The sequence below is a fragment of the Nerophis lumbriciformis genome, linkage group LG02 (genome assembly GCF_033978685.3).
Source record: "Nerophis lumbriciformis linkage group LG02, RoL_Nlum_v2.1, whole genome shotgun sequence".
NCBI lineage: Eukaryota > Metazoa > Chordata > Actinopteri > Syngnathiformes > Syngnathidae > Nerophis > Nerophis lumbriciformis.
This window is the reverse complement of record NC_084549.2, coordinates 47,580,001-47,595,097: the sequence shown is the minus strand read 5'-3', so window position 1 is coordinate 47,595,097 and position 15,097 is coordinate 47,580,001. Positions and strand designations below refer to the sequence as shown.

Here is a 15,097-nt window from a genome sequence, read left to right as displayed (position 1 = left end):
TAAGTCGCACTGGAGTATAAGTCGCATTTTTTGGGGAAATTTATTTGATAAAACCCAACACCAAGAATAGACATTTGAAAGGCAATTTAAAATAAATAAAGAATAGTGAACAACAGGCTGAATAAGTGTACGTTATATGAGGCATAAATAACCAACTGAGAACGTGCCTGGTATGTTAAGGTAACCTATTATGGTAAGAGTCATTCAAATAACAATAACATATAGAACAGGGGTCCTCAAGTACAAATCTTGAAGGTCCACAAATGTTATTTTGAAACAGGCTGGGTCCGTTTATTATCGGTCAAGCTTATATAGTAGCAGGAGGTAGGTAGTAGATTAACATTTTCTTAAAATTAACAAAAATAAAATAAATATCCAATAAAATACATGAAAGATTTTCTTTGAAACAAAAATAAATAAGAACTTAAATAAAACTTTCAGTTTTAACAAAAAATAAATACTTTTAAACATTTATCCTATCCCTGGTAAACAAATGACCTCAACAGATCTCATTCATGTGCAAATATAACTATGGTACAGTACATCTCCATTGTGTAAAACACAGCTGCTCAATGGGAGAATTGGGCTCTTGGGGTTGAAGCCAAGACTTTGAACTTTGGCACAAAAGGTGTAATGGCCAGGCGGAGACACTGATCCAGGTGTTCATTGGTCAGTCTGCTGCGGTACTTGTTCTTCGCAATGTTCATTGTAGAGAAGGCAGACTCACAGCTGTATGTTGAGCCAAACATTGTGAGGATGTGACAGGCCATCTTATGCAGCAGAGGGAACTTGGAAGGAATGACCAGCTTTGACCAGAAGGTAATGGCGTCACACTGAGCCTCTTTCAGTGCGATACTTTCTTGGAGGTCAATGAGCTCAGTCTGCAGTGAAGCAGCTCTGGCCCATGGGAAGACTTGTTTTGCTTCTGCAGAGAACGCACTCACATTTCTGATCAGGAATGGGATTTCAATGAACAGCAGGACTTGTTTTCACAAAATGAAGCCATCAAAGCGAGTCTTGCAATTTACAATGAGTTTTTCTAAGAATTCCAAATGGCACTGATGATCTCCCTCTCCTTTGGTCAGTTCCAGAAGTTTGGGGAAGTGGAGCAGTTCCTCCCGTAGATACACAGTTTAAATATATATTAGGAACAATGCTTAAAAATAGGTATGAATTATCAAGTGGAAGAAAATAGTGTGTGGTAGAAAATAAAAATAACAAATTAGTTACCTGTATGTCATTTTTGAAAAGCTCCAGCTTCCTCTGGAAGGCACGGACTTCTGACATCAGCTCACACGCTGTGTTCTTCTTCCCCTGTAGCTTGAGATTTAGGTCATTGAGATGGGAGGCTATATCAGCCAAAAATGCCACAGCTTCCATTTTCCCAGCATTTTGCAGAAATTCCAGGAACTGTTTTGCTTTTGCGCTATTTTGCTGGGACAGAAACACTTGCAGCTCTTCTCTAATGGCCCAAAAACGCTCCAGGACCCTGCCTTTGCTCAACCATCTGACGTTGTTGTGCACGAGCAAATCATCAAAAGCAGCATCTACCTCTGTTAGGAATGTGCGCAGCAAGCGGTGCTGCAGTGCAGATGATGCTCTCAAGAAGTTTATGAGTTTCATCATTGTTGTCATGATTTCAGAGTACACTTCTCCAACACTTGCACAAAGGACAGACTGGTGGATTATGCAGTGATAAGATATCAGGCCAGGGTGGTGTTCTCTCAAACGCGGAACCAGTCCCTTCTCTCTCCCCAACATGGCTGGAGCTCCATCAGTAGCAATGGACACAACTTTCTTCAGATCTATCCCTTTTTCATTCAGCATTTCTGATATTGCTTTATAGATGTCTTCTCCCCTTGTTTGTCCACTGAGGTTTGCCAGGCCCAAAACATCTTCAATAAACTCCCCCTTTTCCTCATCATAATACCTCACAAACACCAACAACTGAGCATTGTCAGTGGTGTCAGTGGACTCATCCACTGCTAGGGATATGCACTCTTCGTTTTTTATTCCATCACAAAGCTGCTTGGACAAATCACCAGCCAGTATTTCAGTACGTCTGGTAGCTGTGGCATCAGAGAGTGGGATTTGATTTATTTTAGCTGTCATTTCCTCCTTTTCTTTGCCTTCAAACATGGCACCCATCACTTCAGTCAAGCATTCTTTAATTATTTCTGCATCAGAGAATGGCTTCTTGTGTTTACCCAAAACCCATGCCACTCTGAGTGAGCACTCTGTTGCTATTTGTTGTTGTGTCATAGGTTTAACAAAAATCTTGCTTGATGTTTCATATGACTTTTTCAGCCTCGTGATTTCTTTTTTTCTTAGCTCTGAATCATGAGGAAATGTCTCTTCAAATTCGCGGTGCTCTTTCAGATAGTGACGTTTCAGATTTTCACTTTTCACCAGAGCAACAGTACTGTTGCATATTAGACACATTGGTCTGGTACTTGCAGTAGGTAGGATGAAAACATATTGCTCTGTCCATTCTTCCTTGAAACGTCGGTTTTCCCTGTCCACCTTTCTTTTACCAGCCTGAGCCAACTTGGAGCATGCCATTGTGATTTGATTCACATTCAGTGACTGACGAGTGAACAGTTAGCGAAGTAGCGATACGAGACAACTGTGTGCCTGCAGCGAAAGGTTCCATGCACTGTGCCTGTGGCATGAGCTCTGTATGACCCAGGTGGTAACAGCCTATCAGCGCGTCGTTGTGATAGAGATGACAACCCATACCCCGGAATCAGCCAATCAGAGTGGCGTTCTCTCGCTCTCACTCCGTCTCTCTCTCTTTCTCTCTCTGAGAGAGAGAGAGAGAGAGACGGAGTGAGTGAGACACGGAGAAGTGTAAACGAAACGTGGAGATATTTGACTAAAAACAACAAAGAACGTTGACTTGCGCTAGCGATAACTCAAAGATAAATACAATTATTATATATTTTTTATGATAATTATAATTATAATTATATATATATATATATATATTATTATTTTTTTTTTACTATAATTCGTGCTGGGTCCAAACGGACATGTCGCTGGGTCCGGACATGGACGGCGGTCCGCCTGTTGAGGATGACTGAGAACATGCTATACGTTTACCAAACAATCTGTCTCTCCTAATCGCTAAATCCGATGAAATCTTATACATCTAGTATCTTACGTGAATTAGCTAAATAATATTATTTGATATTTTACGGTAATGTGTTAATAATTTCACACATAAGTCGCTCCAGAGTATAAATCGCACCCCCGGCCAAACTATGAAAAAAACTGCGACTTATAGTCCGAAAAATACGGTACTAGAAAACTTTTAAGAAAAATGTTAGTAATAAGTAAGCAAACAGGTTAAAAAGGCTCCTAATTTTCCTGCTGACGAATGCAGTAACATACGGGGGCCCCCTGTTGTGTCATTTCCCATTTGGTTGTTTTGTTAAAATTATGAGTGACAAGCGTGAGAAAATTGATGGATTATTAATCTATTTGTTAATTTACTGTTAATATCGGGTTGTTTTCTGTTTCAACATGTTCCATCTACACTTCTGTTAAAATGTAATAGGCACTTATTCTTCTGTGGTTTGGATACTTTACATACATTTTGGGTGATACTACAAATTTGGGTATGAATACTCTACTCAACTACGTTTGTAGTTCCAGGGATTCATACATTGGTCATATTTAAAGTCCTCATGTGTCCAGGGACATATTTCCTGAGTTTATAAACATGATATAATTTTTTTTTAAATGAAAAAAGATTTTGTGATGATAAAAAATGTCGATGTAATCATTGTAGTATCGGCTAGATACGCTCTTGTACTTGGCATCATTACAGTACCGCTGTTCTTTAGTACCAGTATACCGTAAAACCCTATGTAGTAGAGTAAGTGTCTTTTTTAAATCGTTAGTACCGTGGTACGTTATTAGTACCGGTATACCATACTACCCTAGTCCCTCGTGAGAAGCGTATCCGACTCAATCACTATAAGAATGACTGACGGAGCAAGGAAGCAGTTTTAGTCAGCATGAGGGACTGGGGCAAGGTGACCGACCCCCAAAACAGCTTGTTTTAAAGAGACAAAAAGTGGCTTGAAGATGGGGTCTAAAAAGCTCAATTTAAATGACTCTTTTAAATTGTAATAATTTTGGTCTTTAAAAAGTCGTAAAACTGACTTGCTGAAACTTGCAAAGACCCTGACTATCTTTTAAATTCCTCAAGTTACCCCTTTATGAAGTTCATGTATGAAAACATGCTGTGTTTCAGAGAGATGTTTGATGATTCTAATATTTATCAATAATATCCAATATCCAATTTATTTCCTTTTTGCTTAAGACAATTAGCGGTATCCGGATGAGGGGGCATGTCCTTATGCCACAGACCCACGACCCCTGACCAATGGCAACAGAGTAGGCGTGGTCAGGGGGGGAGGCTGCTGAACCTGAGCGTTTCAGCAAAGAGGAGAAAATTGCAGATTTACCCCATCACATTTCAAATAAAATTACTACAGTGTTCAATATCCTTTTGAAGGCCATTAAATAAGCAGAATATGACCCTTTCATTCCAATCATACTGGTTGTTATGATAGCTGTGACTATCAAGTTGACCAAGGTTTTGCAAAACAGCTGTTTCAGCACATGGCAGCGCAGTTCTAACTTAGTCACCCAGGATGTGATGAAGTATTTCCACATAGTGGTCATGTTCTAGGAACCTCCGGGCTACCAGTGAATACTGTAATCTACAGTAGAACACACTCAAGGCAACTATATTGGGTGAAACAAGTGTAAAGGTACGGCTGTTATTTCATTTTTAGAGGGCTCTATTTATGTATACTTATGTAGAAGGTTGGAAACAGTTCTTTTTATGCCTCAACTACAAAACATATTCAATTTAATAACAATCCTACGTCAGGTCAGGCCGTGACCAAATAGCTGCAATAAACTAGGGACGGCTGTAAAGTCAAAGGGATGTCAGTTGCTGAGTATAACCGCCTTCCTCTCTAATCTTCGTTCTCCTCCAGCTTTCTTTTTCCTAACCCTTTCTGTTGCTTTACTTCAGACATTCCAGCATATTTCTCATCAGTGAGACCTTTTTCTTTCTCTTCCTTTTCTGGGAGAATTTTTTCATCACTGCTTGGCTTTTTTCCAGCTCCTCTTCTTCATTCTTGGCTGCTTAAAATTGACTTAGACATAATTGCATCCAGCAGGCCTTCCTCCCGCTCCATCACGTTGCCTCCCGTCATGTGATGACAAACTCGTAAATGGGACGCTGTGCTTTGGCCGAGTGCAGGGTTGAATCTTTGCACTTGTAGTGTGACTTGTTGAGACATGCCATCTTGAAATTCAGACCGAAACAACTCTGCTCTTCAGCGTTTTGGACTTCATGACACATTTCTTAAATGGCAGAGGAGATTTTGATTCCATCGGCTGGGAAAATAACAGCGGTAAGTAGAATATGGCAGCTGAATGATTAATCCCTGATGCCTTTAGATGCCACATTTTACTACCAACTTTCTAATCTCCTGCTAAGCACATCAGATAATACTTTACTAATCCTGTTATTCACTCCTCATTGCAACCATGTTGAACAAAAGCAGAGTGAGTAGGGGTATAAATCATTCTAAAGCACACTAAAATTTTAAGTGATTAAAGGTATTTACATGTACTGATATTCACATTCTATTTCATTTGAAACTCATTTCACATATTAAACCAGAGGTTGTTTAAGCCAGGACACAAACAGCAGTTTTTCATTTAGAAAAAAGGCTAAAAACCTTAGATGTTTTAAAAGAAAAAACACTATCACATTTGTGTAATTGTATTACTATTATTCGTAACAACATTTGTTCTTTTCTTTTGACATTATGACATTTTTGCTGCAGTTTTTTTGTGTTTAATTAAAATAACAAGCTATGGGCCAAGCAGCAAAGCTTCATTTTCAGCTGATAGTTCTGCTTATACAATGTTTTATAAATCTGTTCATATTTTTATAAATTAGACTTAGACTTTGACGAACTTTATTGATCCACAAGGGAAATTGTTCCGCACAGTAGCTCAGTAACAAAGGATGGAAAGGATAATGCACACATGGGCACAAAAAGACGGTGAAAAAAAAAGGTATAAAGTAGACTAAAAATGTACCATACCAGCAATACATAATATAACATATATGTATTATTTACATATTATATATACAGTATATAATACACAGTCGCGATCAAAAGTTTACATACACTTGTAAAGAACATAATATCATGGCTGTCTTGAGTTTCCAGTAATTTCTACAACTCTTATTTTTTTGTGATAGAGTGATAGGAGCACATACTTGTTGGTAAAAAAAACAAAACATTCATGAAGTTTGGTTCTTTTATGAATTTATTATGGGTCTACTGAAAATGTGACCAAATCTGCTGGGTCAAAAGTATACATACAGCAATGTTAATATTTGGTTACATGTCCCTTGGCAAGTTGCACTGTAATAAGGCACTTTTGGTAGCCATCCACAAGCTTCTGGCAAGCTTCTGCCTGAATTTTTGACCACTCCTCTTGACAAAATTGGTGCAGTTCAGCTAAATTTGTTGGTTTTCTGAAATTGACTTGTTTCTTCAGCATTGTCCACACATTTAAGTCAGGACTTTGGGAAGGCCATTCTAAAACCTTAATTCTAGCCTGATTTAGCCATTCTTTTACCACTTTTGATGTGTATTTGGGGTCATTGTCTTGTTGGAACACCCAACTGCATCCAAGACCCAACCTCCGGGCTGGTGATTTTAGGTTGTCCTGAAGAATTTGGAGGTAATCCTTCTTTTTCATTGCCCCATTTAAAGCACCCATTCTATTGGCAGCAAAACAGGCCCAGAGCATACTACTTCCACCACCATGCTTGACGGTAGGCCTGGTGTTCCTGGGATTAAAGGCCTCACCTTTTCTCCTCCAAACATATTGCTGAGTATTGGGCCAAACAGCTAATTATTTGTTTCATCTGACATCACATGGACATAGATAAGACCTTCTGGAGGAAAGTTATGTGGTCAGATGAAACAAAAATTGAGCCAGCAGAAAATATACATCATAAACAAAGAGACGTAGCTAACATAGAAGCGGTCAGGTAATAGACAGATATCATCTATTGCTGTATGGCGAGTGATTATACAGCTGGATGGAGTGCGAAATGAAGGAGTTCCTGAATCGCACAGTGTGGGAACAAAGCTGAAGGAGCCTGAGTATTACGTGAAAAAACTACTCAAGTACTGAATCACTTGTGAGTAGGGATGTATAGAGTTAAGATTTTTTCGGTGTGATACCCTTATCCATATTCCTTATATATACCAGTATTTATCGATACTGTTATCGGTACTATATGTAATTTGTGGAAATAAAGATGTGAAAAATTGCATTTTAATTAGCATTTGTATTGGCACAAATTAATCCATAACCATAACACACATTTTTTTATAAGTCTTAGAAAAGTCAGCTATGTGTGCAGTGCAAGGTGAAATGTCATTATGTCATCTTCTTGGGAAGACCACACAGATCCATTTATTTACAATCACAATAACACTCAGCTGGAAATAAGATTTATAAATAGCATGCATGTGCAGAGCACATACTTTTTACATTATAAATCAACTATATTAGATACATCAATACAATAAATTTGCAAGTTATGTGGGTGTGCATTTTGTAACAATAGAAATTGTTATTTGTGTTTATATTGCACACAGACATTTTTGAGTGACGGACCGGAAGCCATATTACGTGTTAATGTACTGATGTATGTGTGTGTGTAGTGTGTATTATATGAATAAAAGGACTCAGTGATCAAGTGTAATGCTTGATCGTTTGTAATCAAGAGACAGAACAAACTGAAACACATTTAAACAAAAGGGAATAAGTGGTAGAAAATGGATGGATGGATGGGTGTTTTAATGACACGCAAATGCAGCGCAATGGAGTGAGCTAGAAACCTGAGAGTCACAGCGGATGCTTCACAGCAACTTTATGGATTATTATATTACCTACATTTTTCACTTTTTTGAGTGGATTAATAATGGCCTGTGGATTATTGGATCGCGAGGAGGACGGTTGATAAAACGCGGTCGTGAGTAAAGTGCCTTCACTTCAAACTGACACAGCGTGCGTGACTTTCAGTTCAGTTTCAGTTTATTTCGAACATGCATACAATACAATGTCATTCATCACATATTTCCAGTTGTTTCATTACAGTACATCCGAGCACTTTGAGGAACTTTTGAGAAGGAAATATTGTTGTGTTACAAACATTTGTGTGGTGTTACTTCCTTATTTGTCATTATTCACAGCTGATGTTAATGTGTAGCAGTGGCAGCTCAACTGAATGTGAACCTGTGCCAAAAAATACCGGTCCTCGGTATACACCCCCACGTGTGAGTAACTTCTGATTTATTTAGTAGCTATTTTTAATGGTTCCCTTGGACTAAAACCAGGCGGGTTCTAGGCAGGCATATGTGAGGAGGCAGTCAGAAATGTGAAAGGGCATCATGTGTACACACTGCTCCATCGCGCTACAGCACATTTTTTTGTGTTAATACAGTAATAACATTGCCTTCTTCATAGAATTTGGTTGTTAGCTACAATATGGGCCTGTTTACTAAGATCTAAATACCATGCACTAAACACCCTGAGCAATCTATAAAATAGCGTGTACTATTAGTGGCGTTGCGTGTGATCTATTTAGACTGTGTACAGTTGTAAAGTGCTGCAGACAGCTTTATTTAAATGAGAATTTTGTGTGCACTATATGTGACATCACCTCAGAGACACTCTCATTGCACATCCATGTTATCATGCCCCTAACCTGTGACGTTTTGCTTCTTTTTTTTAAACATGCGAGAGACATTTACCACTTTTTAAGGGCATTTTTAGAAGCAGTCGTGCAGTGCATCTACATTTTTTTTGCCGCTAAAGGTGCATGGGAGAGAGGCTGCACTTACTCCGTTCAATACGCAAAAAGGCATATTTCAAGAAGTTTTTTTAAACAAAAAATATTCCAATGATATATATTGTATGTGAACAAAATAAACGCCATTTAAAAAATACTAAAGAACACCAAAAATCACCAAATCAGAATTTGTTTTAATCAGCCCCTTAAGTCCTCTAGCAACTATACAAGTATATTGCTGAATAGACAATAAGGCTGATATGTTTTATTTCTGACCATCCAAAAATGTTGACATACACACGTATGTTGGAGGATTCTCATCTGTCTGTGCAGCGAGCTCTGATCTCACAGCCGTGTGTGGAACTGTCAGTTTGCACCATGCTTGCCAACCTTGAGACTTCCGAATTCGGGAGATATAGGGGGCGGGGTTAAGGAGGGAGGAGTATATTTATAGCTAGAATTCACTGAAATTCAAGTATTTCTTATACTGTATATATATAAAAATAAAATAAATATTTGACTTTCAGCGAATTCTAGCTATATATATATATATATATATATATATATATATATATATATATATATATATATATATATATATATATATATATATATATGTATATATATATATATATATGTATATATATATATACATAATAAAATACAAATATATATAATATATATATATAATAAAATACATTTATATATATATATATATATATATGTATATATATATATATATATATATATATATATATATATATATATATATATATATATATATATAATAAAATACATATATATATAGCTAGAATTCACTGAAAGTCAAGTATTTATTTTATTTATATATATATATATATATATATATATATATATATATATATATATATATATATATATATATATATATATATATATATAAAATAAATACTTAAATTTCAGTGTTCATTTATTTACACATATACACGCACATAACACTCCTCTACTCATTGTTGTATTTGAAAGTGCAATGCTTTGCAGCCAGTAGCACAGCCTTTGAAGAAGCATAGGTATGGGCAGCATCTGTGAAATTTAATTTGCAGTAAAAGAGTGAGTTTAGGGTTAAATTGTCCATCCTCGTTCTATTCTCTGTCACTTGTCGTCGCCATGACTGTCACTTCTTCGTTCTTCTGCTTCGTCTCCTTCTTGTTGTGTGTGCAGTTGTGCACTCTCCAAAAGCCAAAAATTTTATAACGTGACTGGGCCAGCACGCTGTTTTTATGAAGGAAAAGCGGACGTAACGACAGGCTGTCCTCACTCATGTCCGCACGGACCTGGAGGGGGCGTGCCTTAAGTCCGGCTGGAAATCGGGAGAAATTCGGGAGAATGGTGGTCCCGGGAGATTTTCAGGAGAGGCACTGAAATTCGGGAGTCTCCCGGAAAATTCGGGAGGGTCGACAAGTATGGTTTGCACAGTTACTAAATAAAACACAAAATACTGCTCGCAAAACGATGATGTGTTGATAAATCACATAGCGCGCAATAATAATAATATTTGCATTTAGGCCTGGAAATTAACCGACAATAAATGAAAGTTAAAGTCTATAGGTTTTCCAGCGTCGTTAAATCGCCGTGTGCATGCTTCAAGAGCTTTTCATCGCTTTTAGCGGCTACGCGTGTTTGTACCATAGCGGCATGAACTGAAGGGGGCAAGTTATCTTGTCCTCATTAAGTGTATTTGACTACCTGTGCAGTGACGCGGGCCACTGGCCGGCTAGCATTACACACTGCAACCAGTTAGCATGTAGCAGCTAACATGGACAAAATGAACACAAAACCAAATGCCACCGCACCAGTGTGGGAACATTTCAGTTCAAACCTTTAGAACAAGATGAGCCGATAAAGACAGAGAAGCCAGTTTGCCAAATGTGCACGACTGCAACAACGCCCACTTTAAATACAACCGCTCGACAGTTCAAACTCACATTGCGTTTGGTGAAGAGCCAGGTGAAGGGTCAGTGTAAACAAAACAGTGCCAAATACTGTGCGCTCACAGACATACATCGCCAAAGACATGCTGCCATTTAATACTGTTATAAAACTAGCATTTTTCAAAAGTTCTGTCATGTTGTCATGACCTGTTGGTTCCTCACTCGGAATCTGCCAAACTTAATTTTGTTTTGCATATGACCTGATACATCTGTTTAAACTGTAGTGTTTATTTTGTTACTTTGCACTTTTGTTTAACAAGGTCCTAACTTGATTGTCAGTTAAGTCATGTACAACTCTACCTCAGCCTACATGTTCAATGTTGAAGTGCAACTTTGTTTGTTATATACTTTATTTAGCTATTTTACTTATTGTTATGATTGTTTACATTTGAACATAAGGGAAACTGCACTTTTTTTGGAATTTTGTTTATCGTTCACAATCATTATGAAAGACATGACGACAGATGGATTCTTTTTTTAATGCATTCTAAATATTAAATAAACGTAAATAAAAGTCAGCTTACAGCGGAGCCAATGGGAGCTCCACTATTTCACCCATAAAATCGGATAAATAACCGTTCAAAAAGTGCCAACAACACTCAATTTACATTTCTTGGCTTGAATATTAACCAAGTATTAGTGATATTGTTATTATAAGCCCTAACACAGACAAACTATTTATAGTGGCGCCGCGATCCCTTCCTGTGTGCCGATGTTTAAATCATCGAGAGGTCTGCTGCTTTCTCACGTCTCTGCTCCCTGTAAATTTAATGCAGATCATAAATCTTGCATCTCACCTGGACAGAAGGTGGCTGGTGATATAATCCGACAAGATGGAACACTTTGACAGCCACTTAGGACCTGGAACTGGCGAGACCGACCCGAAAAAGCGCTTTACATGTACTTCGTTGATTTTTTTTTTTTCTTTTAGAGATTTTTCTTATCCCTTTAGTCACTCTTATCTTTAATAAAAAGGACTGGCAACACATCTAGCATCTATTTACATTAAGGAGAAACCCTAAATGTAGTTAAACCGGATGTTTAGCGTAGCGCTTTTATTCTGAAACCGGAAAAGTGTGTGATTGGTTTGAGAAAGTGTCTTGACATGTTTTGATGTCAGATCGACTGCAATAAAAAAGTTTCCTTTCGACATCCTGCCGACCGTCTTTCGCTTCTGTTGAGCTTTTATGTAATCCTACTTACTAAAGCAGTCACAGTAACAATCTAAATGTTATGTTATCACTGCACCTTTACCGTAATCTGAACATGGAAGTGAAGCACCACCCACCTCTTGACGCGCGCAGCACGTGTTTGCTGCAGGAATGTCGCCTCTTGAATTGCTTACCTTATTCTGCTCACTTGACACAATCCACTTTGCACACGTTTAGTAGATCAGCTTTGCGTGTGCTATCAAGTTTGCACATGTTTTAGTACATGCAAACCTTTATTAAATCAGAACCTATGTGTCAAACTCTAACCTGGAGAAGAGGATTGCACTTTGTCAGCTACCACCTGAAGACTAAGCTCCTGCTGGTAGCTCTTAACTACAATCAGGTGGCAATCTTTTAGAGGGGAAACTAAAAAAATAAAAGTAAAATAAATAAAATCCGGTATCCTTCACATGTTTATCAACCATTTATTTTAACTTGATGGCCTAATTCTTAAACTGAATTTAAGGACTTCGCACACACACAATAGTCAATATTTTAAAAACTGAAAAGCACAGTATTCTTATGAATAATACACAATCATTCTTCTCAAACTATTCTATGATCCGGTCAGCTGACTCATGACTCAAAGCTTCTGCATTCTCCGCTCATTTAGACAGAAACCACTTAACACTGCCTACACTCTAGACATAGTAATGTTTTGTTTTCCAAGTTGTGTTTTACTGTACCAACAGCAGTCAACAGTTCCCCTGTTCTTTTAAATTATATTTATTTCATTGTGTTGTCTGATCAGTACGTGTGTATACACTTGCAGCGTGAGGAGGTTCACATTGTATACTAGCAGACAGAAAGCAAAGCATGTAGACAATTACAGTGTGAAGTTTACATTGACACAACTAATGGTAGCCTACATATTTTTTTTCATCATCGTTTAAACAGGAATAGTGTGATGGACCCGAGTGGTGGTATATTAAAATCTAATACAATTTTGCTTAAAAACTAATATAAATACTAAGAACCCAATGTAGTGAGAGCAGCCGTCCAAAAATAAGGGAAAGATAATGATGCTGATTTATAATTTATTACGATATAGATCAGGCCCGGCCCTAACCAATCTGGCGCCCTAGGCAAGATTTTAGATGGCGACCCCCCACATCGGCAGTGAACTGTATATACTCACAAGAAACCAAATAGCTTTGTTTTTGACCTTTTTTTTACTTAAAGAAAGCAAATTAACAATCAGAATAGTTAACAAGATAAAAAAAAATATGAATAAATAAATGAATGCAAAAAAAAAAAAAATGAATATATGAAATACAATATTTTTTACATACATATTGCTTAATTAACATTAATGATGTGCACTTTAACAACTAGGCTTACAACTATACCTAATATATAAAGGGGTGGAAAAGTGACTATTACCTGCAGGGCAAACATTAGCTAACCAGAAGGCAATAATGTAAACAAAAAATACCTGCTTAAAAGATCTAATACAAATGTCCCTGAGGAATGTAAGGTGGGAGTACTGTAATTACCTAACGTTACATAATTATTTTCCATAACAATTTAGCCCCCTCCACAATATTAACCCGACGTTAAAACAGAACTAGCTATTTATTGATTAGCAATTGCCAAATCATGTAACATTAGCTTAATGCTAAAAAGCCAGGTTACTACATTCTGTAACAGACAAATAATTTCATGTAGGCTAACGTTACCTACCTGCTACCTCTGTCTTTTTCTCGTTTCTCCTCCTCTTCTTTTCTCTTTTTTCTTCCCTGGGCACCTGACAGTTTTGGCCGTTTTGACATCTTGTGTTGATTTTTTGATGTGGTGACGTCCAAAAAGAGTCATGATACGGGAAGGGAGGGGGCGCACCGGGCGAAGGGGGGGGCGGGGGGGGGGGGTTGTAATGTTGTAACAAATAATATTTCTATTATATAGGCTTTACTTTGCATTTTAATTAACGTGGGATTATTTTGTATTTAGAAATAATAGTACCAACTTTTTTTTTTTTTTCTCCAACATTTGTGGCACTGGCGTGGCGCCCCCTGATGGACGGCGCCCTTAGCATTTGCCTATACGGCCTATGCCACGGGCCGGCCCTGATATAGATTAAAACCGTCCAGTTGTCAATACTACAAATACCAATATTATGGTGAGGGTACAGCTGCGACAGGCGTAGTGGGTCAGCGTCCTGGCTCCTGCACACAGAATTAAAACGGAGGCAGGCCACGGGGATAAAATAATTTAAAAACACGGAGACGCTCTCCGGGCTGACGCCACACTTACACGCAAAGGCAGGGTTTCCCCTGCCCTTGCTGTAGTTCTACGTCGAAGTATTGGGTACGCCCACTCTCCTCGCCAGTCGCCGGTGTTGTGCCGGATAACGCACCCCTGCCGTAGAATGCACCCACTGACGCGGGAGCGCGATTACGTCACTCGCTTACATCACTCGTCTCGAAAAGTATATCTAAACTCGGCTGTAATGACCGAAGTGGCTGAAATCGCCTCTTTTAAATCGCCTCTTTCGGCATAAAAAGGTACATAAAGTGAAATTATCCAAGTTTTCCTTACTAAAGAATGGATTCAAAATTGTGAGCCTTTAATGATTTCACCGTCATTCAAGTGGCTGAAATCGCCTCTTTCGGCATAAAAAAGTACATAACAAGGTGAAATAATCCAAGTTTTCCTTACTTGTGGATGGATTCAAAATTGTAAAATTGTGAGCCTTTATTGATTTCGCCGTCATTCAAGTGGCTGAAATCGCCTCTTTCGGCATAAAAAAGTACATAACAAGGTGAAATAATCCAAGTTTTCCTTACTTGTGGATGGATTGAAAATTGTGAGCCTTTAATGATTTCGCCGTCATTCAGGCTATTCAGATAAGGCGAAAACAATAAGCATTTAATATTGGAATATTTGCTGTCCCGAAAATGTAGTATTGTCTACCTCATACTTGCCAACCCTCCCGAATTTTCCGGGAGACTCCCGAAATTCAGCGCCTCTCCCGAATACCTCCCGGGACAAATTTTCTCCTG

General features: G+C 38.1%; 1 protein-coding gene across 1 annotated transcript in view; it reads left to right on the top strand.

Moving 5' to 3' along the window:
• Nucleotides 1-5,408: 5,408 nt before the first annotated feature.
• slc2a15a (solute carrier family 2 member 15a) overlaps nt 5,409-15,097 on the top strand; it is a 145,318-nt gene continuing 135,629 nt past the window's right edge. The window contains exons 1-2 of the mRNA XM_061963786.1: nt 5,409-5,438; nt 8,316-8,399. Coding sequence (XP_061819770.1) covers nt 8,319-8,399 — 81 coding nt within the window. The 5' untranslated portion in view covers nt 5,409-5,438; nt 8,316-8,318. The remainder of the gene's footprint in view (nt 5,439-8,315; nt 8,400-15,097) is intronic.